The sequence below is a fragment of the Beta vulgaris genome, chromosome 1, assembly GCF_026745355.1.
Source record: "Beta vulgaris subsp. vulgaris cultivar EL10 chromosome 1, EL10.2, whole genome shotgun sequence".
NCBI lineage: Eukaryota > Viridiplantae > Streptophyta > Magnoliopsida > Caryophyllales > Amaranthaceae > Beta > Beta vulgaris.
In genome coordinates this window covers 56,578,201-56,602,849 of record NC_079202.1, presented here as the reverse complement: position 1 = coordinate 56,602,849, position 24,649 = coordinate 56,578,201, and the positions used below count along the sequence as shown (strand labels likewise).

Below are 24,649 nucleotides of genomic sequence, written 5' to 3'. Positions count from 1 at the left end.
TCTTCCTGTTCATCTCTATCTCTTTTATTACTGGGCGGAGGTTGATTTTCAGCTGGTTGTATAGGAGGGTTATTATTGGTGTTGGGAACAGGGGTTTGTGGGTTTTCTCTGGTATGAGTATTTGTACCGTTGTTACGGTTACTGGGTCGGGGTTGTATTACAGTTCCCCTCGCTGGGTTGGTAGTGAATGGCACATTGTTTCGCTCTATCCAAAAATAAATACCCGAGACAGAGACATTGTGTAAAACAATGTTAATCCCGTTACTTTGTTGGTCCATGTTCGGGTAGTAAAAGGGTTGGGCTTGGAGAAAAAAATTTAAACTTAAAAACAAAATGGATGTAAAAATTTTAAAGATACCTTAAAAAAAATTTCCGGTAGAACACTCGTGCTGATAACGTGTTGTGAGAAATAGAGAGAGAAGTTATGCAAATATATCAGAGAGTATTGTATTGCATTGATGTAAGAACTGATTTCTTACATCGGTATTTATAGGCAAAAGTATACTGTTTTTAACATTACATTTTCAACAATTTCTGCGCGGACGAAAAACTTTCCTAACATGTATGCATGAAGAGTGAAATTTTCCAATTCACTGTTTCTCAACAAGAACCTATTTTTGCAAAGTACATCGAATATTTGAGTGTTTCATCCCATCTCCCTCGTCCCTGTCTTCAGGACTAAGGTACTTGTTTCCAATTTCGCATGTATTGTCGGCACTACCACTAACATCACCCCTAACTCACTCATTCAGACTTCATCCTTCCTTCAAAAAACCCCAATTTTATCAAAACCTCCATCTTTTTTCAAACATCAAAACCCTAGAAAATGTCACTTCTCTCTACTGCTACAACAATTAACTAACTAACTAACGAACAACATCAAATTAGAAATCGAAATCGAAATGGCGAAACCAACTACATCGTTATTCCATCTACAATCGCTAAAGAAGAAGAAATGGTTGTTAACGATCTTAGCTCTGTTCTCGATTTCTACCCTAATTGTTCTACTCATACGAGCTAATAATTCTCCTTCTTGCGATGATCGCCTCTTTTATGGTGCTAAAAGTTCCAATCCCTCGATCCTTAAATCTTCGGCTCCTTCTAGTCCTCTTTACTTCATGAAGTCTAAGCTCGTTCTCTTGGTGTCGCATGAACTTTCGCTCTCTGGTAATATTTCTTTCTTAATCTACATTCTTGTTTTTTCGATTATGATTTTGTTTGTTGTTTCGGATACCCTCCGTCCCATAAAGATCTAAACACTTGTTGGGACGCGTAGTTATAAGTTGTAATGTGGTTATCAAATGTTGTTTTATTAACACAAAATTAGATGTGATAGTAGTTGGTGTGTTAATTTATATTGGAGGAGCGAAAAAGACTAGTTTAATGTATTGGTTAATGATTTTTGTTTGTATTTTTATTGAATATTTGGATATAGATGATGATTGTCAAGGGGAATATTGAGGGTTTTAATTGAAATGGCATCCTGAGAGAGGCAATTGAAATGTGCATTTGACTAATATGAGTGTTTAGCATATGGTTTCGATACAGAGAGCTAATTTAGATGATAATTGGTGGAAATAAATTTTTTATTTGATGGATGGTAGGGATTTTGATGATTTATATGCATATGCGGAGAGGTGGAGGTTAAGCTATGTTGCTCGGACTCTTCATATTTCACCTCAAGTAACCGTGTCGGATCCTCGACACTCGGACATGGGTTGGTCACTTGGACACTTTGTTTTGGGCAAAAAAATAGAAAAAAAATCCAAAAAAATAGCCGAGTCGGACACTTGGATACGTAATCGTGTCAGACATGGGTGCCCAAGTCTAAGCAACATAGAGTTTAAGTGAGTGTGGTTTGAGATTTAGGTTTTTTTTTTCCTTTAGATTTTATGCTCCTTTCCTTTTTTCCTAGTGTGTTTTTCCGATTAACTCGCGGCATGGGGATGAAGAAAAATTGTTAAAATGTAGAATGAAATGATGAGAAAACACCGAGAAAAGTAGTAAGAGAAAGTGTTGGAATAGAGGGAGAAAAAAGGTTGATGTGATGGACATCAAACAGTAATTTTAGCTTCAGAAGAAATGGGAAGATTATTATTAGTGGATGTCCAAAATTGAATTTGGAGATTTTAATTGGGTCAGAGACTCCCATGGAGTAGTTATTTATGATTTTAACAAAATTCTAAGCATTGATGTTTTAGTTAGTTTGTTAGTTTCTGGATAGGATGTCTGAGACAGATCAAATTTTGTAATTTTTTATGGATGGAAAATGTAGTTCGGATTACATCAAGTTATAGTTAGAACTTGAGAAATTGGGGACTCCTTCCTACCTAGCCCTACCTACCCTATGTATTCGAGGGAGAGGCTGTAACTGAAAAGACCTGGTTCTTTATGGACGGAAAATAATATTATAAGATTTTAAGTTGCATGCATAGAAAGTTATTATAAAGGTTGTTGATCAAGGTTTGGAATAATAATGGAGAAATGAGAGATGTCTTAATTAGTTCCATAGGGATCGTTATTTAGAGCACCTCTGGTAAAATGAAAAACCGCGATCTATGTTACCATAGAAGACTTGGCATCCTACAGTGCACTGTATGGTGACTGGTGAGGGAGAGAAATCAGAGTCGAAAAAAGCAAAATCGACAACATCATCCTTCGACTTGCAATTGCTAAAGAATAAGAATGGGCTGTTAATGATCTTAGCTTTGTTTCCAATCTTTACCCTAATTGTGTTTCTGGTGGGATCTAATAGTTCTCCTCCTTGTGATGATCACCTGTGGTATGGCACCAAAGATTAGGGACGATCTCTAAATCTTCTTCTTGATCGTCGACTTCTAGACTTCTAGTCCTTTTCACTTTATGAAGTCTAAAATTGTTCTTCTGGTATGCATGAAGTCTCTCTATCTGGTTTGTTCCCTTCATCTTTTCTCATTTTTTGTTTGTTATTTTGACATTGTTGTTTTTTGATGATTTCTTTTTTTCATTGTTGTTTTTTAACATGAAGATTAACATAATGTAGATTCTGTAGTCTTTCTACTGCATTTTGGACAGATAATTGCTAATAAAACAGGAAACAAAGAGCATAATCCAGATTCAATAGTCTTTATAGTTAAATTCTGGATAGAGATAATTGCCAAGAAGGAAAGTAAGGAAGGTTGAAAGAGCTTTGTTCCAAAAAAAGAGCTGCTCTAGTTATGAATTTAGTAGTGAAGTTACTGGGATATGTCTTGGACTAATGGGACATTTCACCTTCACTTCCTGGTGGATGTGCATGTAATGGTGGTGTTCTCTTTTTAGATAAAGAAAGCTACTGGGAGTTGAAGTATTTATTTTAGATGATAAATTCTGCAATCAAATATTGATTTGATGGGTGCCCTTGTGGATGTATATGCAATCTGTTGAAGTAAAAAATAGTTCAGAAGTTGGTTATTGGTGGGGATAACTATGTGCATGGTAGGATCAACATGCTTTCAGTTTCCAGGTCTTGTAATTTACAAATTCATGATTAATAAAACATGCTTGGCAGGACCAATGGGTTAGAATGAGGCTTTTCTAAGTGATATTGTGAAATGGCTCAAGTGCGAGCTTGTATTTTAGTGATTATCACTACTTAGTACTTATGTCAATTTTAGTTGTTCTATGGGGAGAAAGTAGGAAGTTGTATCTTCTTCTAGACCTAATGGCAAATCAATTAGGACAAGTACATTGTCATTTAGATGTGGAAAACAGGGAGTTTAGAAGGTTTGGTTTAGGTGGCACTTGAGTTTCCATAAGATGAACTCTGCTTGGACCATCAAATGTTTGAAGGTAGATGTGTCTGAATAGTTTCTACAGATGGCTAGGCATTACATAGTTTTGCTGCTTCTTGATCCTTTAATTTCAGCCTTTTCTATTGTTTTTCCTGCATGATAATTGTTTAGTTGCTGATCAGAACCTGAGATCTTTCCAAGACAAGTTAGTCTACAAGTTATGTGACATTGGTGACCTACAATAGGGGTTTCTAGTGCATATGTATGCTCGTAATCAAATAGAAAAATGAAAAGTGTGCTTCCTCTGAGTGGATTTGCATATATTCACAGAATTAAGATCATCTGAAAAGATGCGTATTACAATGCCTTCCCATGTTAGTGAAGTGGTTCTTTGTTCAAATTGCTTAAACATCTTGTCTTGACCTTGGCTCTAATTCAATTCCTTTCGAGGGCCAAATACCTTTGATTCTACTAGAAATCGAAAGAGACTTCTCATACCGAGCTTCTCGTATTATTTGTATTCTCATTGCTGAAATAGTATTTTCTAATGTCAAGCATACTGCATACCCAGACTGGTATCCATCACTTTTTGACGTTACATCTTTTTCTTTAGGGATATTTCCCCCGTACAGTCAAAAGGCATGAAGAAAAGAGAGGGGAGGGGGGAGGTTAGCAATCTAAAAGAAAAAGGCAACAAAGAGACAAAAGAGTATAACATCGGATACAATGAAATAAGCTAAACAACGTTTGGTACTAGGTCCTGTGAAGGCCACATGCTGTTAGCTTAGTAATTTAGCGTTGCCACATGCTGTTAGCTTAGTAATTTACCGTTGCCACATGCTTAGCTTAGTAATTTGCCGTTGCCACATGCTGTTAGCTTAGTAATTACTGTAGATGTATCTTAAGGATTGCTTAAAAGCTAAGAATGTACATCGTATCATCATATGTAGAGTCCTTTGACGATTAAATACATGATAGATATTGTAAGGTGTAAGTATATTAAGTTAGGAATTCCTATAGCTGCTCAAGGAATGAAAAGCAGTGAGTGCTAAAAAGATAGAGGCAAGATAAGCACTAGTATTGGTGAATAGAGGCCTTTTCCTGTTCCCAGTGATCAACAAAAACCAAGGCCGTTGTAAGGCAAAGACATCTGTTTTGAAGGTGAATGGCAAGGCCAAGGATAAGGCTAATGCATTCAGTCGCCATGGCCCCACGTGCCCTTCTCGAGAAGGCTATATCTTGGCTTAGCAAAGCAAAGTGATAGGAACAATAGCAATCACAAGCATCAAGCCATCTCGAATAACGTTCTTAAGATTATGAGAGAATTTCAGCAAAACCGACAATGAACTAATATGTTCCTTCATGACTTAATTTTAAAGGCTACAAGTAACGTTCATTAATCATAGAAGGTTTTAGAGAAATATGTTTATGGGAAGTGGAGGAGACCCTTTTGAGGTTCCCTAATGACTGCTATGTTCACATGTCATATTCTCTAGTCTCTACATCTCAAATTAATTGCCATAAACTAATTTGGCACAAACTATTAGGATACTGAGAAACTAGAGAGAAGTAGATGGGTGAGTGGGTAGGTGTGGAACCCAACTATAGAGGTAAAGTTGCCAAAAATGGTATGTGGCTAATGAATTGGAGAATCCAAAAGGAAACTCTGGCAATTAATTTGAGACGGAGCGAGTATTACGTTTATAGTAGTCGTCGAGTTTGTTACATTATGAGGGTTTACAAAGATGCAGTAGGTCACAACATAATAATTATTTGGGAAATATTAGAAAATGTTGATAGAGGATTGGGGGAAACCTCCTGGATTGCAGGCTGGCCGACACCTTATTCTAAATTGATTGGTCTAGTACACTGCAAAAAAAAAAAGTTTGATCTAGTAATGATGAATGATTAACATTCTGAGAGGCTCTAACCTGTAAGTAAAAAATGAACGAACTTTTTTTAAACTTAGATAAACATGGTTGAGTTACCTCAAGGAGATCACTTCACATGTGCAACTGATATTGGTTGTCCTCCATGAAAACTTAGATAAACATGGTTAAGTAACATAGGCATACTACATGAATTATCTGGACTGTGAAAGCTGCCAATTCTGCTAGTTTGACTAGCTACCACGAGCTCTATATTTTTCTTGAAGGTTCCTCAAGTTATCTGAATGAGTTATTTGTATTTTCCTTTGGTATGTTGAACAAATGATGCTATCTGACTCTCTATCCTGCCCCTCCTCTAGGCTTCACAAGTTTTTTATTTGATTATACTATTGATCTCAGTTCAAACTTCCAATTTGATGCATCTGTTGGTTTTTTAGGTGGACCTCTGTTGCTGATGGAGTTGGCATTTCTGTTGAGAGGTGTTGGTGCTGAAGTTGTGTGGATAACTTATCAAAAACCCTCAGAAGCAGATGAGGTTGTGTACAGTTTAGAAAATAAGATGCTAGACAGAGGAGTACAGGTGAGACATCCTTAGTAAGTTAGTACTCTACGACTCTTCCCTGACTTGGTCAGGGATATTTGATTCATTGATCTAACATTGCCAAGACCTACTAAATGAGCTACAACTATCTGCGATTCTGCTCCTTTTTCCATCTCATTAATTAACTTCTGTGATTCAGATTTTCCATGCGAGGGGCCAAAAGGCTATAGATACTGCTTTGAAAGCTGATCTAGTTGTTTTAAATACTGCTGTTGCTGGGAAATGGCTGGATGCAGTGCTAAAGGATAATGTTCCTCGTGTGCTTCCAAAGATATTGTGGTGGATTCATGAAATGCGAGGGAATTACTTCAAGTTGGAGTTTGTGAAGCACCTACCTTTTGTGGCAGCTGCTATGATTGATTCTCACACCACAGCAGAATATTGGGAAAACAGAACAAAAGAACGATTAGGGTATATGTTGCATCTTGTTTTATCTTGTATCCATCTCTTCTTTGTTTCCCTCTGTTACCTCAAGCCTTTCTATTCAGGAGTTTGTTTCTCGTATTCAGTACACTGTTTCTTTGGGATTTATGCAAAATGGTCCCTCTGTGGTTCTATCTGATCCTTTCTGCTCCCATAAGCATGTCCTCTGCCTCAAAGTAGTAGAAAAAAGGACTTCTCTTTCACTTGGATGTTCTGCATTCTGAGATGTTTCAAGTTGACTGTCCTAAGTTTGTTATATCTATGAGCAATTCCACTGTAAGATGCTACTACAGGTCATATTAGCATTCTATATGCGTAAGACTATATGATGCTTACGCAACTTAATCTTTGTAACTACTTGGTGCCCTCACATGGTGATCAGTTCAAATCTTTGAACCAACTGGTGAAGAATTTTTTTTTTATATATTCTTCTCTTTCTTTTAGTTTTTTTTTTTTGGTGAAAAGGGTTATGCATTCATAATAAAACTTAAGAGCCTATTACATCATCCGTTTGAGCCACCACGAGGCTGTTAACACAATCCGCTAGGTAGATCTCCCTACAAAAAGGAGTGGGGTTGGGGAAGATTCTAGCAATACTATTACAAATCAACAAGTCTTCATTCCTAATACAAAATTTTGCCATGGAGTCTGCTACTTGGTTGAGGCTTCTATCACAGTGCATGAGCTTGATACCTTCAAACTTCTTGACTAACTCCCTGCAATCAGATAACATGTTAGCATACACATTAGTTTGGGTATTTCCTTGGTCAATAAGTTGAATGGCCGTTTTACAATCTGAGAAAAGAACGAGTTTTCGAAAGCCTTTATCAAGGGCGAGGGAGAGTCCTTCTCGGATCCCCTGAATTTCCGCCGAGAGAGAGTCCCTAGCAAAAGTGGATTTAGTGAACCCCCACCGCCATCTACCATTATTATCCCTCATGACCCCCCCCCCCATCCCCGCAATTTGGTTTCTATTCTTAAAAGCGGCGTCCACATTGAGCAAGGTCCAGTTCGGAGGGGCATGGTCAAAGAGTCGATATGTGGTTTCGGTTTCTACACTATGGTCAGGGGTGGCATTTGCTTGGGTGTATTGCATCGCGTTTCTACACGCTTGGGCTAATACTTCAGCCGGTTTCAGGTGAGGTTTGGATGGGTTAAAGACAACATGGTTCCTACTTTTCCAAATTTCAAAACATAAAAAAGGGAAGACCGTGGCCCAAGTTGTTAATCCGAACATGTTTGAATTTTTCATATTTTTCTGGGTCCAACACATCAGTGATTCGCTTGGGCATGGTATATAAGCGGGTGTCTGGGCCCATATATCTCGAGTATATTGACATGATCTAAGGATATGGTGGGAATCTTCTAATCCCTGGTGGCACCTAGGACACTCCCTTTGATGAGACACTTTCCGCTCATAGAGGAGTTTGCCATGAGGTAATCGATCCAAGCACACAAGCCACATAAAAAATTGGATTTTTGGGGTAGTCTTTAATCGCCATATCCACCCTAGATCTAGTGTTGCGTCACTATGGACTTGATGTTTGTATGCTAGGGCTATGGAGAAGCCCTGGGGAGTTAGGTACCTTGGGGCCAGGATATCCTCATGCTTGCTATCTAGGGGGGGCTCTCTTTCTTTTAGTTGCTTCTTTCCTTTTCCCCTTTTGTTTTTTGGCCTCTTTTTTTTGGGGAATTAATGGCTAGGTCTTGGACACACCTTGTAAGATGTGGCCAGTATGACATATGGTTCAGGTTTAACATTAAGGACTTGAATCATTATGGTATTTAAGTATGTTGGAATGTGTTTGTTTACGTGTTTGTAGATAAGTGGGGCTGGATGTTTATGTGCTTGATTTTGAATTGATGATCCTCCAAATACTGACATTTTCAGAGGAAAGGGCAGTTATACGTATGATAATGTATGCATTAAATAATATTTTTTCTAAGAATGAATTTTCACAAATAGTTTTTAGTTACTTGTTCTCACCTTGATTTGGTTGGTTTATATAAAGAGCGCAGTCTTTTTTCATCCGCTTTTAACGACGCCTAACCTTGAAATATTATGTGAACTATACAGTATAAAGATGCCGGATACATTTGTTGTGCACCTTGGGAACAGCAAGGATCTTATGGATGTTGCTGAGGACAGTGTGGCCAAAAGAGTTCTTCGTGAGCACGTCCGAGCAACTCTAGGGGTGCAGAATGAGGATGTGCTCTTTGCTATCATAAACAGTATGTTTTTCTGCTTATGGCAAGCTTATCCGGAGATTCTTTTTTTTTTGGTGGGCATGGAGGTAGAAAAGCCAAGGCTCTGTTCCTTGAATTACTGGTCCAAAGTTTTAGGTCCTTGTGAACTAAATAAAGATAAATTTGGGGGGAGGCAGAATTGGAGAAAGAAAAGAGGAAAGGAGAGGATCTAGAATCAAGATTAAAGGTCAATAACATTCCATGAAACTGCTCCATAATTTGTAGACCATTGCCTCTTTTTAAGCTCTATTCTTCTGTTATCTATTTTCTTTTAGTTTAAAGTAGCAACTAGTAACTGGAAAGACGATTTGAATGAAACTAGGTGTAATTAGTGTGCAAAGTAGCTCTTCTAGGTTGCTTAGATGTTATCTTGATCTGGGAATTGTGTGTTATTTTGGTATATATATTTGTAAATTGGTTGCAGATGCAGGTGACATGCATGCATGCAGACTGCCGTTTGAGTAACTTCTTGACCTTTCTGTGTCTGCAGGTGTTTCTCGGGGAAAAGGTCAGGATCTATTTTTGCGCTCATTCCATGAGAGTCTGCAAATTATTAAAGAAGAGAAACTGAAGGTGCCTCCTGTGCACGCAGTAGTAGTAGGAAGTGACATGAGTGCACATACTAAGTTTGAAACAGAACTCCGCAGCTTTGTTACAGAGAAAAAGATTCAGAATCGTGTTCATTTCATTAATAAGACCCTGACTGTAGCTCCATATCTTGCCTCAATCGACGTTCTCGTCCAAAACTCACAGGTATTTCCAGCTGGCTCATCTATATTGTGTCAGAGAAGGGAACTTTTGCTTAACTTTGCTCTTCTATTGACAGAATTTGCTTTGTCTTTGCATTTCAGTGTTGCTCTCAAATTAAGGAACCTCTTACTAAAACGTTGTTAAAAAATGTGCATGTGTGTTTTAAGCTTTCTGCATGTGGTTGATCATTGCTGTAGTTTTAGGAATGAGCACCCTATTGTAATACATCTAATACATCATCTTCAGGGTGCTGTGATAGTATGAGTTAGGTTATTGCAAAGGTTACCATTGAGTACATTTTGACCAATCTAGAGGCTCCAAATGACAGAATCCCCTCTAGGTTACTATTGCTATGTATATGTACTTGCCATTTATTCGCTGGACACTTGCAAGTTGCTAATGGTCTTTTATTTGATCATTCATTCCTCTCTCATCTCTGTTTACAAATCGTACTGGAACTTGTTGAAAATCCACTCGAAATTTGTCTTGAGCTCAATATTGAAGCGTTGTCTATATATTGTGTATAGGCACGTGGCGAATGTTTTGGGAGGATAACAATCGAGGCTATGGCCTTTCGGCTTCCTGTGCTGGTAAGTATACTCCGCTCCCTCGCATAATTTTTGTTGGTGATGGAAAATAATAACACTATTCTATTTTCTGTTACGGCAGAATTATAGGAAGGTACTACTAGAGTTGTTTTCTATTGTTACTTCCTGCAAACTTCTTATTTTCATGCTTTACATTGTAGATGAAGATAATAAATCTAGAATTTCGGACCTTCTATTGTGGGAATTATTTGCATGTGATGCTACTCTTACTAGTTACTACTCCCTTCATCCCAAAATATAGTTCCCATTTCCATTTTGGGTGTCCCAAAATATAGTTCCCATTTCTATATTTAGTTCCACATTTTTCCGTAATTTGTCTAGAAAAAACGAGTCCCCATCATTTATTTGCTTCTTGAATTTTGTTTTTTCGTTTGTTTATTCAAACAAAATGTTACAATTAATGCTTTTTCACCAATTATTCTCCATTATCTCTCCTAAAATCATCTTTTCCCATGCAACATTTATTTAAATAAACAAAAAATCTTTACTTTCCTACTGCATAAATTACCGTGAAAAAAGGGAAATGGGAACTATATTTTGGGACGGAGGGAGTATATACTATCTTAAATATGGCCCATGAACCTGGAGCTGGAATCAACCTTTATAATATGTTTGAAAGAGTTGAAATCCTCTTGTTAGCAGCAAAACTAAGTGGTTGTTTGGTTCATAATGGAAAGTAATGTTTCCTATGAGTTTGTATTTCCTATGTATTTCCATTTCCGGAAAGTGCAGTTGTTTGGTTGATCAAGAACTTCCCATAGGAAGCTCTACTTACCTAGAGACCTACATACACAACTTCATTCATTTTGTGAGAATTCTTTTTCCAAACAAAACAATTTCACGTATTCCTATGATTTGTATGTCAACCAGACATGATAGATCGTTTGCTTGATCTTTGGATTTAATCTGTTTAGTTGACATCAAATCAAAATACTTCTTTTTAATCAGGGAACAGCTGCTGGAGGCACCATGGAGATAGTTGTGAATGAGACAACCGGTTTGTTGCATCCTTCAGGAAAAGAAGGCGTTACCCCTCTGGCAAGGAACATCGTGAAACTAGCAACACATGTTGAGAGGAGGCTAACCATGGGATGGAAAGGCTATGGGAGAGTGAAGGAGAGGTTTTTAGAGCATCATATGGCAGAAAGAATAGCGCATGTCCTCAAAGAAGTATTAAGGAAAGCAAAGAACCACACTTGATTTGGCAAAAGACCATACCATGATTGACATAGTATATTGTTCCTTTTGATGGCCATATTACTGTTGAAAGGAGGACAAAACCTCCTTGAAAAGTTTGTACAATTCGTAGGCGGCAAGCTGATTTTTTACAAATAGGGAGAGTAGAAGCTGGAATTTCACAAATCACAAGTGTATATGATTGAATTATTCAATTTTCAATTAAATTAGTGTTCAGGTCATTACAACAATATTGTGTCAGGGTTCAATTTGGATTGAGTTCGACTCTATTAAAGCTCAACTCGTCGCTTAACCTTTTTTAACTCAACATGAGACCGACGAATCAGTGGAGTTCGAAGAGTTGGCAACTTGATCTTCTTTGAATTAATATTATCATATTCGATAATTGCCTTTCAATTTCTCAAAAATTAATGAGATGAATTTAGATATTATTTATTTATGTAGGAATATTATACTCACTTTGTCTCTATTTCTTAGTCTCATTTTACATTATCACACAAATGACGTAACAAGAATGAATGGTGGGATCTTAGAGTCGTATAAGTGATGATTATTATGTGCAAGACTCATAAATGACTCAAATTTTCAGAAAGCGGCGGTTGCAGGAGCTTTTCCGGCACAGTTTTGAAGAAGAAAAGCAATGAAAGATGATTTCAGCCACACGCTTTCTAAAGCATCAGCAGCAACACTTTCCCGCATTATGTTGAAGAAAAGCGACGACATGTGCTTCTGGGTGCTTATTGTAGCACCACCAGTAGATCGATCCGACATATTTTGATCAGCATAAGTGATGAAAATTTGCTTATGTGACGCTCAATAGCTCTTTCCGAGCATTTTTAGAAGATAAGCGACGAACATTTGCTTTCGCAGCGCTCTATAGCGTTTTCCGGGTATTTTTGGAAGATAGGTGACGAAAATTTGCTTTTGCGGTGCTTTGAAAAGTCGTCACAGCTCTTTCCAATGTGCTTTTGATGAGAAAAGAGACTCGCTTTTGAGGCACCTACAAGTCCGTGGGCAACAGCTTCTTACGGCTTTAATAATCCTACAAATTGGCTTTTTGAAATCCACGTTTTACTAGACATGACAAGATTCAAATATCCTGGTTAGCAAAGGCTTTAACAATAAGATCAAAGTTTGCATCATTATAGAGCTAGTCTTGTTCAACCATGCTATGTTTACCCAAGTTAACTCTTCCCAATATAAACATTAGGCAAACAGTATTAGCTAACACTTCCCAGTTCCAACCCATAAATTAATAGAGGAACTATGGGGGAGAGGGCAAGGGTTTATCACTAACATTATACAATCCACGAGTACAGTAATAGCTAATACGTTACATATCCAGTGATCAGTAACTGATGTATATACAAGCAAGTAAACTACAAGCACAAATTTTCGATATCCCAACTCTTATGTCGTATAACATTACTTGTTTCTTTATTTCGCAAACCGGTGCGTCCATGCAGCAGCAAGTTCATCGTGTCTTTTCCTATCAACTTGATATAGGTGTGCGATGGAAGGCACCAGAACATTGTCTGCAGATTACCTTGAGTCAATATAGACCAACAGATAGGAGGTAAATAAATAGAGCATCAACCGTCAGATATGTTCACAAAATCTCCTCTCCAAGAATCTCTTTCATTGCCAAAGCTTCTGAATTTTCTACTTACAACAACTTAACACAGGAATCCTGAAGCTATGTGCAGCTATCACAAGCTTTGGTCAGAGGCTTGAGTAGACTAGATGTATAAAGGCACATGCACAAACTACGAAGCAACGAGCTACAGAAACTTGCTCAAAGAATAGGCCTAGACGCCTAGTAGGGCTATGCTTAACTAAGATGCAAAACATTTACTAAATGATTACGGGACTGCTATCTATGGAACCCTTAGAACCTTGTCCCCAATTCACAAACCTGCAGTTAATGGAACTAAGAACGCCTAGTAGGGCTATGCTTAACTAAGACACAAAATGTTGTATATGATGATGACGAGGGTGTTATCCATGGAACCCTTACTCCCTTAGAACCTTCTCTCCAATTCCCGAACCTCCAGTTAATGAAACTATGGACGCCATACCAACTCTTTTTTGCTATAAGCTACAAGCTCTAGCCCTGAATGATGGTAGTCTCCCAAGATTACACCACCTCCTCAACCCTCAAAATATTAATGATCTGAGTATTTGACCCAGAGTACGTGATGATCATGATACAACTTCTCACACCCAAGTAGAAATGGCAACGGGTCGGACTTGGACCGGATTATGCATAATCCGACTCTGACCCTACAGAAAGTCGGATTTTAAATCTAAGTCCGACTCTGACTCCGACATCCGACTTTGAAAATCCGACTCCGACCCGACTTAAAATCCGAACATCCGACTCCGAGATCCGACCCGACTTAAAATCCGGACATCCGACTTAAAATCCGAACGTCCGACTCCGAACTTGATCCGACTTATTTTTCTTCCAATTTTTTATAATAGAATAGTCTTCTATAATACAGTTTTTTAATCATTACAACTTATTCTAGTCATCATATAGAAATCTTATATAGTACAAATAATTTAATTATTACTATTATTTTTAATAATCATCTTTTCTATGGGAAAATCCTATATAATACAATTGGCTGAAAGTCGAAGTCAGATTATACATAAATAAGAAAAAAGGATTGATTGACTCAAAGTCGGATTCGGATGTCGGATTATTTTATGAGATCCGACTCCGACCCTCCTCCGACTCGGTGTCGGATTTTTTAAACGGAGTCGGAGTCGGATTACTTTTTTGTCGGAGTCAACTCGGATTTTTTCCTTCAGATCGGAGCGGACTAGGGTCGGATTCGGACTGGATTGCCATCCCTACACCCAAGTCTATTTCACATGTATGAGAGTATCAAATTTTTTTTCGAATGTGCTTTTTTTTGTGAATTCTACTTTCAGATCCTTAATCTTGAATGGAGTTATTCTTAAGATAAAGAAATGCAAGTAGGCCTAAGAAAGCAACAGCCAAATAACCCAAAACAAAAGAATGTGTACTACAATAATGTATTCAGACAGTTAAAACTTACATGGGTCTGGGTTCAGAAATATAGATGTTATGGCAAGCAACACTTTAGAGATTGTTCGGGCTGGACTCCAACCATCTTTCAGAATTTCCAAATTAACACTGCCGGAAGAATCAACATTGCAGTGGTAAATTCTTGTTTTAAAAACCACCTACATCACCAAATTTACAATTAAAATAGGAATTGACTTAAAAAGCAGTAGAAAATGAAGACAAGATAAACCATCCAACATACGCTAAGCAGCACACTAGGGTACACAAATAACAAAAGGTTTGAAATCAAGCAATGCATATCTAAAGATATTTGATCAAGGCAGCAGAAAAAGGATTGCGGAGTATCTACTTCAGGGAATAATTTAGCAAAGATCAGTCATCGTCCAGATTATTAGAGCATGGCAATCCATGGGCATCCGGAAACAAAAAAAAAGCAAATGTAAAAGAAAAAAGTCATATTAAAATTGTATTTCTATTTCATTAAAGTAATCTCCATACTCTAGTGCCATCTAAATCATGAGATAGCCTCAATGGGATCTTAGATCTAAGGAAATCCACCCCTGGGGGGGCTGGGAGGGATTCAATGTCAAAAGCACTGATAACTAAAGAATTTCATGTAAACCCCACTAATCCATTGAATAGCAATGCAAGAGGGAATGGAGGGGGGGAGGGAGGAGGGAGAGAAAAGGAAGGTGAGCTTGCATTTTCCTCCAAATCTATCCAACATGGCAAGGATTGGGTTCACTTAGAGGGTGAGGAAAGGAATCCTTCACTTTGCCGCCCTGCCCTTCTCTTCCCCAATGTACTTGTATCCAAACAAGGGAAAATAAGTCTCTCCCTCTCCACTCCAATTCCCCCTATCCAAACACACTATTAATTGGATACTTAAAGCCACCCATCCCCTTTAATAACCATAATAAACCCTTAAATTTAAAAACACCTTAATAACCTAAAAACCCTTCTCACTAACCATTTAAGCCCTTCTTCTTCCCTACTGATTTTCCATTGTTGCTCCACCCAACCTATCCTGCCTCTACATCTCTATTTGTGTGTTGCACCCAGCCTTACATAGTCAGTCCTTTCTGTTCCTCCACTTTCAAAGGTCTCCTTCCTACCTCTACCTTCCTCCCCCTCCCATATCTCGACAAGTGCGGTGGTCTGAAGATGGTTAGATCCATGAAATAAAGTGGTGGTATCTCTCTCTCGCGTGTTGCGGCTGGTGGTGGATGGTAAAGGTAAGGATAGAGGTTTGAAGGGGGGAATAGGGGTCGTTTTTGTAGAGGGGGGGCTGGTTGGCAGTATAAGCTGCACAGCTATAATCATCAGCACTAGATAACAGATGAGGCAACATTACATGTAAAAGACATAACAAACTTTGAAGGAAGAAAAGAAGGCAGCCATTAACAAGTAGTATGATAAAATTAAGCAATGTTTGGACATGTTCAGTCATACCGTGGGAGGTTTGAAAGGGTACTCATTGGGGAACAAAATGTCAAGAAAAAATATACCGCCTTCATATGGTGTCCCTAAAGAAGAAATCGCGATTGGTTAGTATATAGATATCAGATAGGCAACACTAAAAGGTAAACTGATGCAACAAATTGAAAAGGATCTTTTACTTGAGCTGAGTATCAAGCTATAAAAACCCCTTAAAGTCTATCACAAGACAAAAAAGGCAAGGAATTGAAAGTAACCAGGGGGGCCGAGAAAGGTGGCCAGCCAGTGGTAGAGGTTGTCAGCAATGGGACCAGCGGACGAAAGAGGAGGAGGATAGGAATCCAACTCTTTCAATTCCTTCTGTATTCTCTTCCCTGAAGCTGACACTGACGTTGAACGCCACGATGTTCTTCCTCCTCCACCACCTCCACTGCTGCTGCTTCCGCCATTCATCATCATCATAATACTTGTCTCTACTCTCTAGTCTACAACTTGCCTTCTATAGTTTCTTGCGACACCCAATCACTTAAGCACCTATAAAATTTCAGCACCTTCTCATCTTAGGTACCTAAAATGCTTCCCAAACACAGCCGAAGCAGTGGTATCGAAAAAATTTAACCTTAGGTGATGCAAATTACTACAATTAAATTCCATTACTCACTGCATATAAAAAAATCTTAATATAAGAATTTCAAATTTTGGGCATAAAGAAATTACATGTTTACAAGAATTACAACAAGATTACAAATTTAAGCTTAGGTGATGCAAATAACTACAATTAAATTCCATTACTCATTGCATATAACCAAATCTTAATATGTTCACCAAAAAAAAAATCTTAATATAAGAATTTCGATTTGTGGGTATAACGAAATTACATGTTTAAAACAACAAGATTACAAATTTACAAGTTTACAGCAACAAATCAGCAACTGTAGGAAAAGAATTACAGTAGCAATTGGAACAACCATATACTTCTTTTCTGCAACGTAATTGAAGAATAGAGTTTTTTTTTTTTACAATTTAAAAAAACATAAATTTAGGAGAAATTCGCTTGTACAATACCTGCAAGTTTTAGATGAAGGTTGATTGATCTATTTGCAGCAAAGTTGAACGAGAGAGAACTACTACTTACTAGAGGGAGTTCCAATTTTTTCACTGTTATAATTAGATTATTATTTTCTTAAGTAATGTAATGTAATTGTTGAAATTTGTTTTTACTAGAAGAACTAAAGAAGTAAGTATTAAATTGGAGTTCACTCATGGTACACCCGGCGGGTGTATCATGAGCATGGTACACTCAGGGTATTTTTGTAATAAATTAGAACTTTATGTGCTCATTTAACACCAAATTTGCTCATATGGGCATTTTGCTCATTTACGCATTTGCTCATTTTGTAATAAAAGTGTTTGCTCATTTTCTTAAATGAGTAGAAATGTTTGCTCATTTGTTCATTTTGCTCATTCGTTCATTTTGCTCATTTGGAGAAAATAATCTTGGGTGTATCATGAGCATGGTACACCCAGGTGTATTATAAATATTCTCATTAAATTGTTGCATTTTTTACATTTTTTGAGGGTTTATTGGTGCAAATAATGATACTGGGTAATCAATCAATAAAAATATTTGTCAAGTTTACAAAATTACAATTAGAAGAACTTAAAATTTTAGGTTAAAGAAAAGAAAAGACTAAAAAGTTTTTTTTTTAAAAAAATAACAAATTCATTTAAGAATATCAAAATCTTTCACCAAAGGAACAATTGCCAAAATAAAAAATCGACAATATACTTCTACAACATTATAGTCATGTAAAAAATGATCAATTTAATGGGTTTATATAATTTCAATTTCTGTAAATCAATTACATAGAGGATAATAAGGTTATATCAAGAACTTAACTTAATTTAATTTTGCTGAAATAAGTTTTAATAAGTTGCAAAAAACATAACCTTTGTTGAAAAAACTCTCAAGTTAAACTATTACAATGAATTGTCGCTGCATGTAGTGCGCGCATGTAAAATTAGCTACTCGACATTACGAAATATCACAATGAAAAAATTATCGTCGCACATATCGCGTGCTTAAAAAGCTAATAATAACCTAAACTAAAGTTGGTTGATGCAATCATTTATCTTTTTTTTTTTTGACGGGAATCATTTATCTTATTTTGATTGAAAGTTTGAAATGAGGATAAATAACGTAGTTTGAATGGTATTCTCCTCACCTTACAAAAATTACTTTAAGGTTCAATAAGGTATTGATAAGCGGAATTAGATTGTTTTTGGATACGGTTAATTTCAAATAAGTTTAATGCGGATAAATATAGGTAAAAAATATAATATCTGTAGGCTTCATTTGGTAGCGTAAAATATTTTTCTAGGAAAGGTGTCTTCCTCTATCTTCCAAATATCTACATTTTATAATTTTAAATTATTCATGAATAAAGTAATCAATAATTATACTTTTGTATTGACAAGCGTGAAAGTTAAATTATATAAAATAAAAATAAAGAGAGATAGTATGATACAAAATCTAAATGAATGGCTCCAACTATACCCTCCATTTTAAAATAATCTCAACTATTTTCTAATGGCCAAATGATCTCAATTATTGTCTTATTAATAAAATGAAAGCATTTGGTATGAGGTATGGGTTTACAATGAGCAAATTCATACCTGATGTTTGTGTAATAAATTGATAGATTTAAAACCCATAAGGTATGAGGTTTAGAAACTCTGAGGAGTATGGCTCATACCGATACCTCTAGGTATCAAATAAAAGCCTCTAGGTATCAAATAAAAGAAAAAAAATTATTCCCAAATAAAACCAAACACATAGTATTAAGTATCAAGTTCCAAACCTATACTACTTTGATTTCATTCCTAATTCCGAACTCATACCACTCTATGAACCATATGTTAAGTATAATTGTAAAAAATGATATCATGTTGAATTTTCTAGTTGTGCTTGTAAACCATTAAAAACCAAATTGTACAACTAAAAAAACAAAAATTGTATAATTATTAGAGTTTGTCAAAAATAATATCTTATAGTCACTTTTTGTGAGAAATAACCTTTTAACTTTTTTGCAACTTATAACCTAAAAGTAATTTTTTTTGTGAGATGAAACTTAAGTCAAATTTTCGATGTCGACTGCGTTCTTTATGGTGTTGACCGTTACTTTTGTTTAACTAAAATTCTTTTATTCCATTTTAGCTCCCTTTCAACCTCAATTAAACATAAACCCATATACTCTCCCTAATATTACGGTAACTTAAGACTGATAAAAACGGTCATTGAATGCTACAAATAATTGACCCAAAAAGATAAGTTTATTCCTCAAAGCCTTGGCCCGAAGCGGGTGACGCGCAGTAACCACATATCAGTATATCACCACATACTCACTAAAAGCCTCATTGCTACTCAACTCAAAGGGTAAAGGAAGAGTAATGACTCTTCCCTACTATTCTTTCAATGTGGAACAAAAAATAAAATAAACTCTTCATATTCTTTTGAAGCAAACTTTGAGTTTCGACTACAAACTCCTATAAACACCAACATATTGAACACTTGAAGAAATCATCCACATCCCACGATTCCACATTATCCTCAAATGACAATATTATCTTCTATGTTGACATCCAAATGTGAACTTTACAATTGCTTGAATGGCAAAACTAATAGGGGAGTCCAAGTCCAATAATTAGTTATGGTCACATCATATTTCTAGTTCTGGATTAGGCTAAAGAACCAAAGTTACCAAACTACTTATGCCAACTTCTTGAGCGTGGTTCGCTTAGTAAATTTGTATTGAACCATTATCAAGATTTTGTAGAACCAAAATGCGCTCACAAGCTGCAATCCGATTGCCATTGCCTGAAACAAAGAATTTAAGGGGTGTTAATATAAGCTATACATAGGGAGGAAAATTATTCGGATAAAAGTCAAAATCCAATCCAATCCAAATTGAATCCGTATTTCGGATTGGATTCGAATTATGTTTGGATTGGATATACATTGATTTTTTTTAAAAAAAAAAAATCAAATTTTTTAATTGAATTGGATTGAGGGCGATTGGATCCAAGACTCCAAAATAATCGAATAGTAAATAGACCCTATATTTTATATCTATGTTTGACCTTAATTGAGTTTTTTAAAAGAAAGCCCAAATAAATTGTTCGACACTCCTTCTCTTAAAAGTTAAAACCCTAACTTGTAGTTGAACATGTTGTTACATTGTTGTGGTGCAGAAATTTCTCATGTCTACTCATTTTAGGGACTAAACCTAGGCCGACATACTCAACCTCTATGCTAAATCACACAAATTGCTCTTGCTATTTAAGGTTTGAACAAAGATTAAAGATTAAGGTTTGAACCTTGGTATAAGTAAGGAAGATAAGCAAGAATACTAGATAGCAACTGAGTTACAAGTTACAACTCATAGCCTCATAGGTAACTAATTAAATACCTTAATTAGAAGTGGGTTGTTGGCAGAGAGAGTAACATACGAGAGATAGGGACCTATTACCATCCTTGCAATAGAGAATATAACTGCAAATAATATCTGCCAAAAGAAAAATACCACATTAACATATTTACAAATAAGTAATTACTATATGTGATGGCAAGAAAATGTTTTGTCTGACTCTAACGGCCCGTTTGGTAGTTGGTCATAAATGGTGGTAATGGGAATGAATTCATGTGTAAATTTGTGAAAAATATCATTGTCCATTACCATGGTAATGCTAATTCATCCTAAAGTGTCCACTTTCCTTCTTGAATTTTCATTCCCATCCAATACCACCTTGTAGGGTGGTAATGAGTGGTAATGAAAATTGCTTCCCTTGGAGACAAAAACACAAGTTTAGGGGTGAGATTGCTTGTCCATGAAGAAAAAATGTCTCCCTATGGAGATTTTAAGGGTGCTTCCCTAATAAAATTACACTTAAAATTCATTCCCATTACCGCAATTTATTAACGACTACCAAACGGGCCGTAAGGGGTAAGTATAAATACAAATTATTAGAATAGACGGTCTAATTTAACATAAAATTAGACAAATTCAGACCTACATTAATTTTCCTAACAAGTCCATTTTATCTAACTCTAACTTAACACTATCCATACACATCTCGCACTAACCTAGTTGTATCTTCTCTTCTCCTTCTTTTGTTTCCCTTTAAATCTCGAACTACATCAAACAATTTTAAAAAATAACCCCGCAGTCTAACCGAATGGATTAATCAAGTCACTAAATGAACTCGAGAATGTGATTACTAAATGGACTGATCTGGTCTCTAAGTAGATTAAACTAGTTACTATATTCACAACGGTGGTACGTTCTTTTCTTAATATTAGGCTTGGGTCGTTGCCTAATTTTAAGCTAAAAGTAAGAGATCTCCTGCAAGACAAACTGAAGTATCAAAAGATCGAAGTATGATAATTTCATCTTGCTCCGTATCTTCTTAGATATCAATTATGAGAATTATATCCTTAATTTGATTGTGTCATATATATCAGTTTTGTTGAATAAATGTAAAAACAAATAGCTAAACCTATGCACTTGGCGCATAGGTAGAAAAAACCAAATGATAATTAGGCCTAATAGAAACATTAATTATACTGATAAATGCAATAGTGCATAATTCTTGTAAATTTCTTAATTATTGGTATCTTAAAATATTCACCAAGAAAGATTGCACCACACAATTTTACTACCTTATTACCAAGTAAGCTTGGTAAAGATAACGAACTACCCACCTTATAACTTAGGGCTCGTTTGTTATCGTTTTTTGTTTTCAGTTTTCAGTTTTTTTGAAAGCTAAAAACCAAAAACAGGAAATCAGAAAAAGTGGTTTTTACTTTTTAGTCGTCAGTTTTCAAAATCATCATGTTCCCAATAAATTCGACTAATTTTTTATTTATTATAGGATATATATTATATGACTTTAAACATCAAAAAACCAAGAAACATAAAACCACAATAATACCGAACCAACCCTTAGTTTTAAGGTTCAAGGTTTGAATCCAACCATCTACAAGTTACTCGGTAGTTGTACTAAATTGAATGTCATATTTTAGGCTTTACACTACTTCTTAGTCCTTCCCAAATCTGGATGCCATTGAAATTGTTCAACACAAATATTCTAACTTTATTAGGGACTTCTATGTTTTAATTTCCAAACCCATCTATGCTTTCTCCTCTTGAGACATTGACTACTCCTTGGATGTGCACGAAGAAATTCTTTGATATACTTACTATTTCAGGAAAATAAACACATGCAATTTTGGAATTAAAAGGGTTACAATTAATGATTAAATGTGCCATATTTTCAAATATTATAATTAAAAGAATAAAATAATCTAATTAATGGAACCTTTCACAAATTACAATAGTTGAACTAGTTGTTACCTCGGGTGAAGCCCTAGATCATTGCATATAATTCGTTTATTATTTTTTATTGAAATTGATTGAATTGCATGCCCGCGTATCAGCAAATACATTTTGATTCCACGTGACGACCTCCAATACTTCATAACTTTCAATTAGTATTGAGTACCAGGTTCATAATAAATTAATTATTATATCATTCACTTTTCGCAAAATGTGCTACTCTTTTAAGTCAAAATGAGTCATTTTTAAACAAAGAATAATTATTTACCTTAAATGAGTCACCTGTATATAAGTAAAAGTGACATATTTAATTAGGACAAAAGGTTACTCATGTCTAAAGGGTAACTTTTTGTATTAGATAAATCACTCATATATAAGTTTATAAGTGTCTATATATTTAAGACAAATAGTTATCCGCTGCATAAACTCGTATCATACAACGGATCGGTCCTTCAAATAGTTAATTGATTCGACACAATAAAGTTTGTCATATTATTTTTCAAGTCATAAAGACACGTTTCATATCCATTCCTACTTATAATTGATTGAAATTAACTACAATATATATTTCTCAACTTTCTCCTTCAGATAGGTAATACTGTGTTTTTTATTTTGTAAAAAGGCTAAGCATAAATTAAGGTTTGGTGGGCCCATTTGAAATTTTTATAATGCAACAAAGTTGATTTGATATTTTATTATCACTGCTATGGTAAACGGAAACTTAATAGGTAACATAACTTGTAATACGAGAATCTATTAATATATTAGTCATACACTTGATATGTCAATTAATGTTGAAGTGCAATTTGTGTGTCAACTTAAGAAGCATAATTACTTTCACTTACACTAAAAAATATCAATATACGATTGTAGTTTAATTGATTAATGTATTTATATCTCAAAACAGAGGTCGTGGGTTCAAGTGATGAGACCTAGAAAATGAGGGGGAAACCAACTGAGTCAACCTTGATTCTCAACATAGTATATGAATTTATGTTATACTAGCAAAAGTTGAAAAACTCACATCAGCAGCCAAATTAACATCAGTGTCTTTGTACCCAAGCTCCTTGAGAAACTCCCTTAGGTGTAAAAATGGGCTTGATATTTCAGTTATGAACAACGCTGTCACCATCTCTGTTCCACACTGCACAATTTTCAAACTAAATCCCATTAACACAAAAAAACTAAAAAAAACCACCAACCACAAAAATTGAGGAAAGAAAAAAAATGTAACCTTTTGATAGAATAGGCCAGCTCCAATTCCAACAATGCTGACCAAATGATGAATAGTATTATCAACATTTGATTTTGATCTTTTGTCAAATTGAGAGCATATCATATCATAGATTAGATATGCCACTGTTACTGCCAATGTTTGCATCTACATATAATCATATAATACAACCCTCCAAAAAATTAATCAAGCAAAACCCATAAAATTATACTTAGTATTTTCTCCGTTCTGAAATAAATGAAACGCGTCGTTAGAAAACTCTCACATAAAAGAGAAAATCGTTTCATTTATTTTAGTACGGATAAAGTATATACTTTCGAAGGTAATGAAAAAGATATGGAGTACCTGTTTTGGAGATGAATCTGAGTTCAAAGGAGAAAGTGGGCAAGTCCAATCTTGAACTGTAAGAGAAGCTAAAATGACAGCAATAGTAGCATGAGTTGTTGAGACCAATCTATTGCAGAACTCAAAAGAATAGTTTTGTAAGAGTTTTCTTGTTAACATGAAAAGGGTAGTCCAAGAAATTACTCCCACCATAATTATGCTCATCACATAATCTTCCATTTTTCAGGATTTTTGAGTGGAGAAAGAAGAGAGAGAAAATTAGAGAAAGAGAGAAGGGAAATTATGAATGGACATTAAAGAGAGTAGTGGAGGTTTGGAGGGAAGTGGAGTCTTGTTGAACAGGAGATGAAATAAAGGGAGTTGGACCCAAATCAAACTCCTTTTGTATACATCATTTATTGGCCTAGTAAATTTGCCTACAACATTATTCCCCAAATATATTGGGAAAATGAAGAGGTTATGACTCTTATGAGGTATGCTAATCTATACAAATATATTAAAAGGCGTGCGAAAATAAGAAGTTGTGTCACGTGACGCTCTTTCTAGGGAGTTTTAGTTTATGTAATCCATATACAATAAAAAAAAATTAAGAAATTGTATAGTATAGGGTTTGATCCCGAGACCTCAAGTAATTTTTAACCACTAGGCTAAGCTGTATTTAGTGTTATTATCATAAAGTATTATATTAATAAAATGAAATATTTTCTTTCCCG

General features: G+C 35.7%; 3 protein-coding genes across 4 annotated transcripts; 1 reads left to right on the top strand and 2 right to left on the bottom strand.

The window, feature by feature from the left end:
• Positions 1–612: 612 nt before the first annotated feature.
• On the top strand, positions 613–11,697 carry LOC104889348 (hypothetical protein). Of its 2 annotated transcripts, none has more exons than XM_010674541.3 (7): positions 613–1,167; positions 6,079–6,221; positions 6,382–6,653; positions 8,743–8,897; positions 9,403–9,665; positions 10,190–10,252; positions 11,219–11,697. In XM_010674541.3, exons 1-7 carry the CDS (start codon positions 903–905, stop codon positions 11,468–11,470), a joined length of 1,413 nt encoding a protein of 470 aa, XP_010672843.2. In that variant the 5' UTR covers positions 613–902; the 3' UTR covers positions 11,471–11,697. The 2 variants fall into 2 exon arrangements, with proteins under 2 accessions (XP_010672843.2, XP_048495469.1); XM_048639512.1 differs by having other exon boundaries at positions 624–683.
• A 967-nt stretch (positions 11,698–12,664) lies between these two features.
• LOC104889351 (constitutive photomorphogenesis protein 10) lies at positions 12,665–17,142 on the bottom strand. Its single transcript, XM_010674547.4, has 5 exons — positions 17,028–17,142; positions 16,220–16,496; positions 15,978–16,051; positions 14,536–14,683; positions 12,665–13,002 (listed from the first exon to the last, which is right to left on the bottom strand). Exons 2-5 carry the CDS (start codon positions 16,422–16,424, stop codon positions 12,905–12,907), a joined length of 525 nt encoding a protein of 174 aa, XP_010672849.2. The 5' UTR covers positions 16,425–16,496; positions 17,028–17,142; the 3' UTR covers positions 12,665–12,904.
• Positions 17,143–19,473: 2,331 nt separating this feature from the next.
• Positions 19,474–24,326, bottom strand: LOC104889359 (uncharacterized). Its single transcript, XM_010674559.4, has 5 exons — positions 23,937–24,326; positions 23,592–23,738; positions 23,382–23,501; positions 20,432–20,527; positions 19,474–19,839 (listed from the first exon to the last, which is right to left on the bottom strand). Exons 1-5 carry the CDS (start codon positions 24,153–24,155, stop codon positions 19,732–19,734), a joined length of 690 nt encoding a protein of 229 aa, XP_010672861.2. The 5' UTR covers positions 24,156–24,326; the 3' UTR covers positions 19,474–19,731.
• Between the last annotated feature and the right edge of the window lie 323 nt (positions 24,327–24,649).

Bases quoted from the DNA above. Each gene is read 5' to 3' on its own strand.
- LOC104889348 (XM_010674541.3), top strand. From the start codon at position 903: ATGGCGAAACCAACTACATCGTTATTCCATCTACAATCGCTAAAGAAG. The intron at 6,222-6,381 runs GTGAGACATCCT...TCTGTGATTCAG, and splicing joins TGCTAGACAGAGGAGTACAG to ATTTTCCATGCGAGGGGCCA. The intron at 8,898-9,402 runs GTATGTTTTTCT...CTGTGTCTGCAG, and splicing joins GCTCTTTGCTATCATAAACA to GTGTTTCTCGGGGAAAAGGT.
- LOC104889351 (XM_010674547.4), bottom strand. From the start codon at position 16,424: ATGATGATGATGAATGGCGGAAGCAGCAGCAGTGGAGGTGGTGGAGGA. The intron at 16,052-16,219 runs GTTACTTTCAAT...TTTCTTCTTTAG, and splicing joins CACCTTTCTCGGCCCCCCTG to GGACACCATATGAAGGCGGT. The intron at 14,684-15,977 runs GTATGACTGAAC...TTGGTGATGTAG, and splicing joins ACCCTTTCAAACCTCCCACG to GTGGTTTTTAAAACAAGAAT.
- LOC104889359 (XM_010674559.4), bottom strand. From the start codon at position 24,155: ATGGAAGATTATGTGATGAGCATAATTATGGTGGGAGTAATTTCTTGG. The intron at 23,739-23,936 runs GTACTCCATATC...GATTATATGTAG, and splicing joins CAGATTCATCTCCAAAACAG to ATGCAAACATTGGCAGTAAC. The intron at 20,528-23,381 runs GTGAGTTTTTCA...TTCTTTTGGCAG, and splicing joins ATGTTAATTTGGCTGCTGAT to ATATTATTTGCAGTTATATT.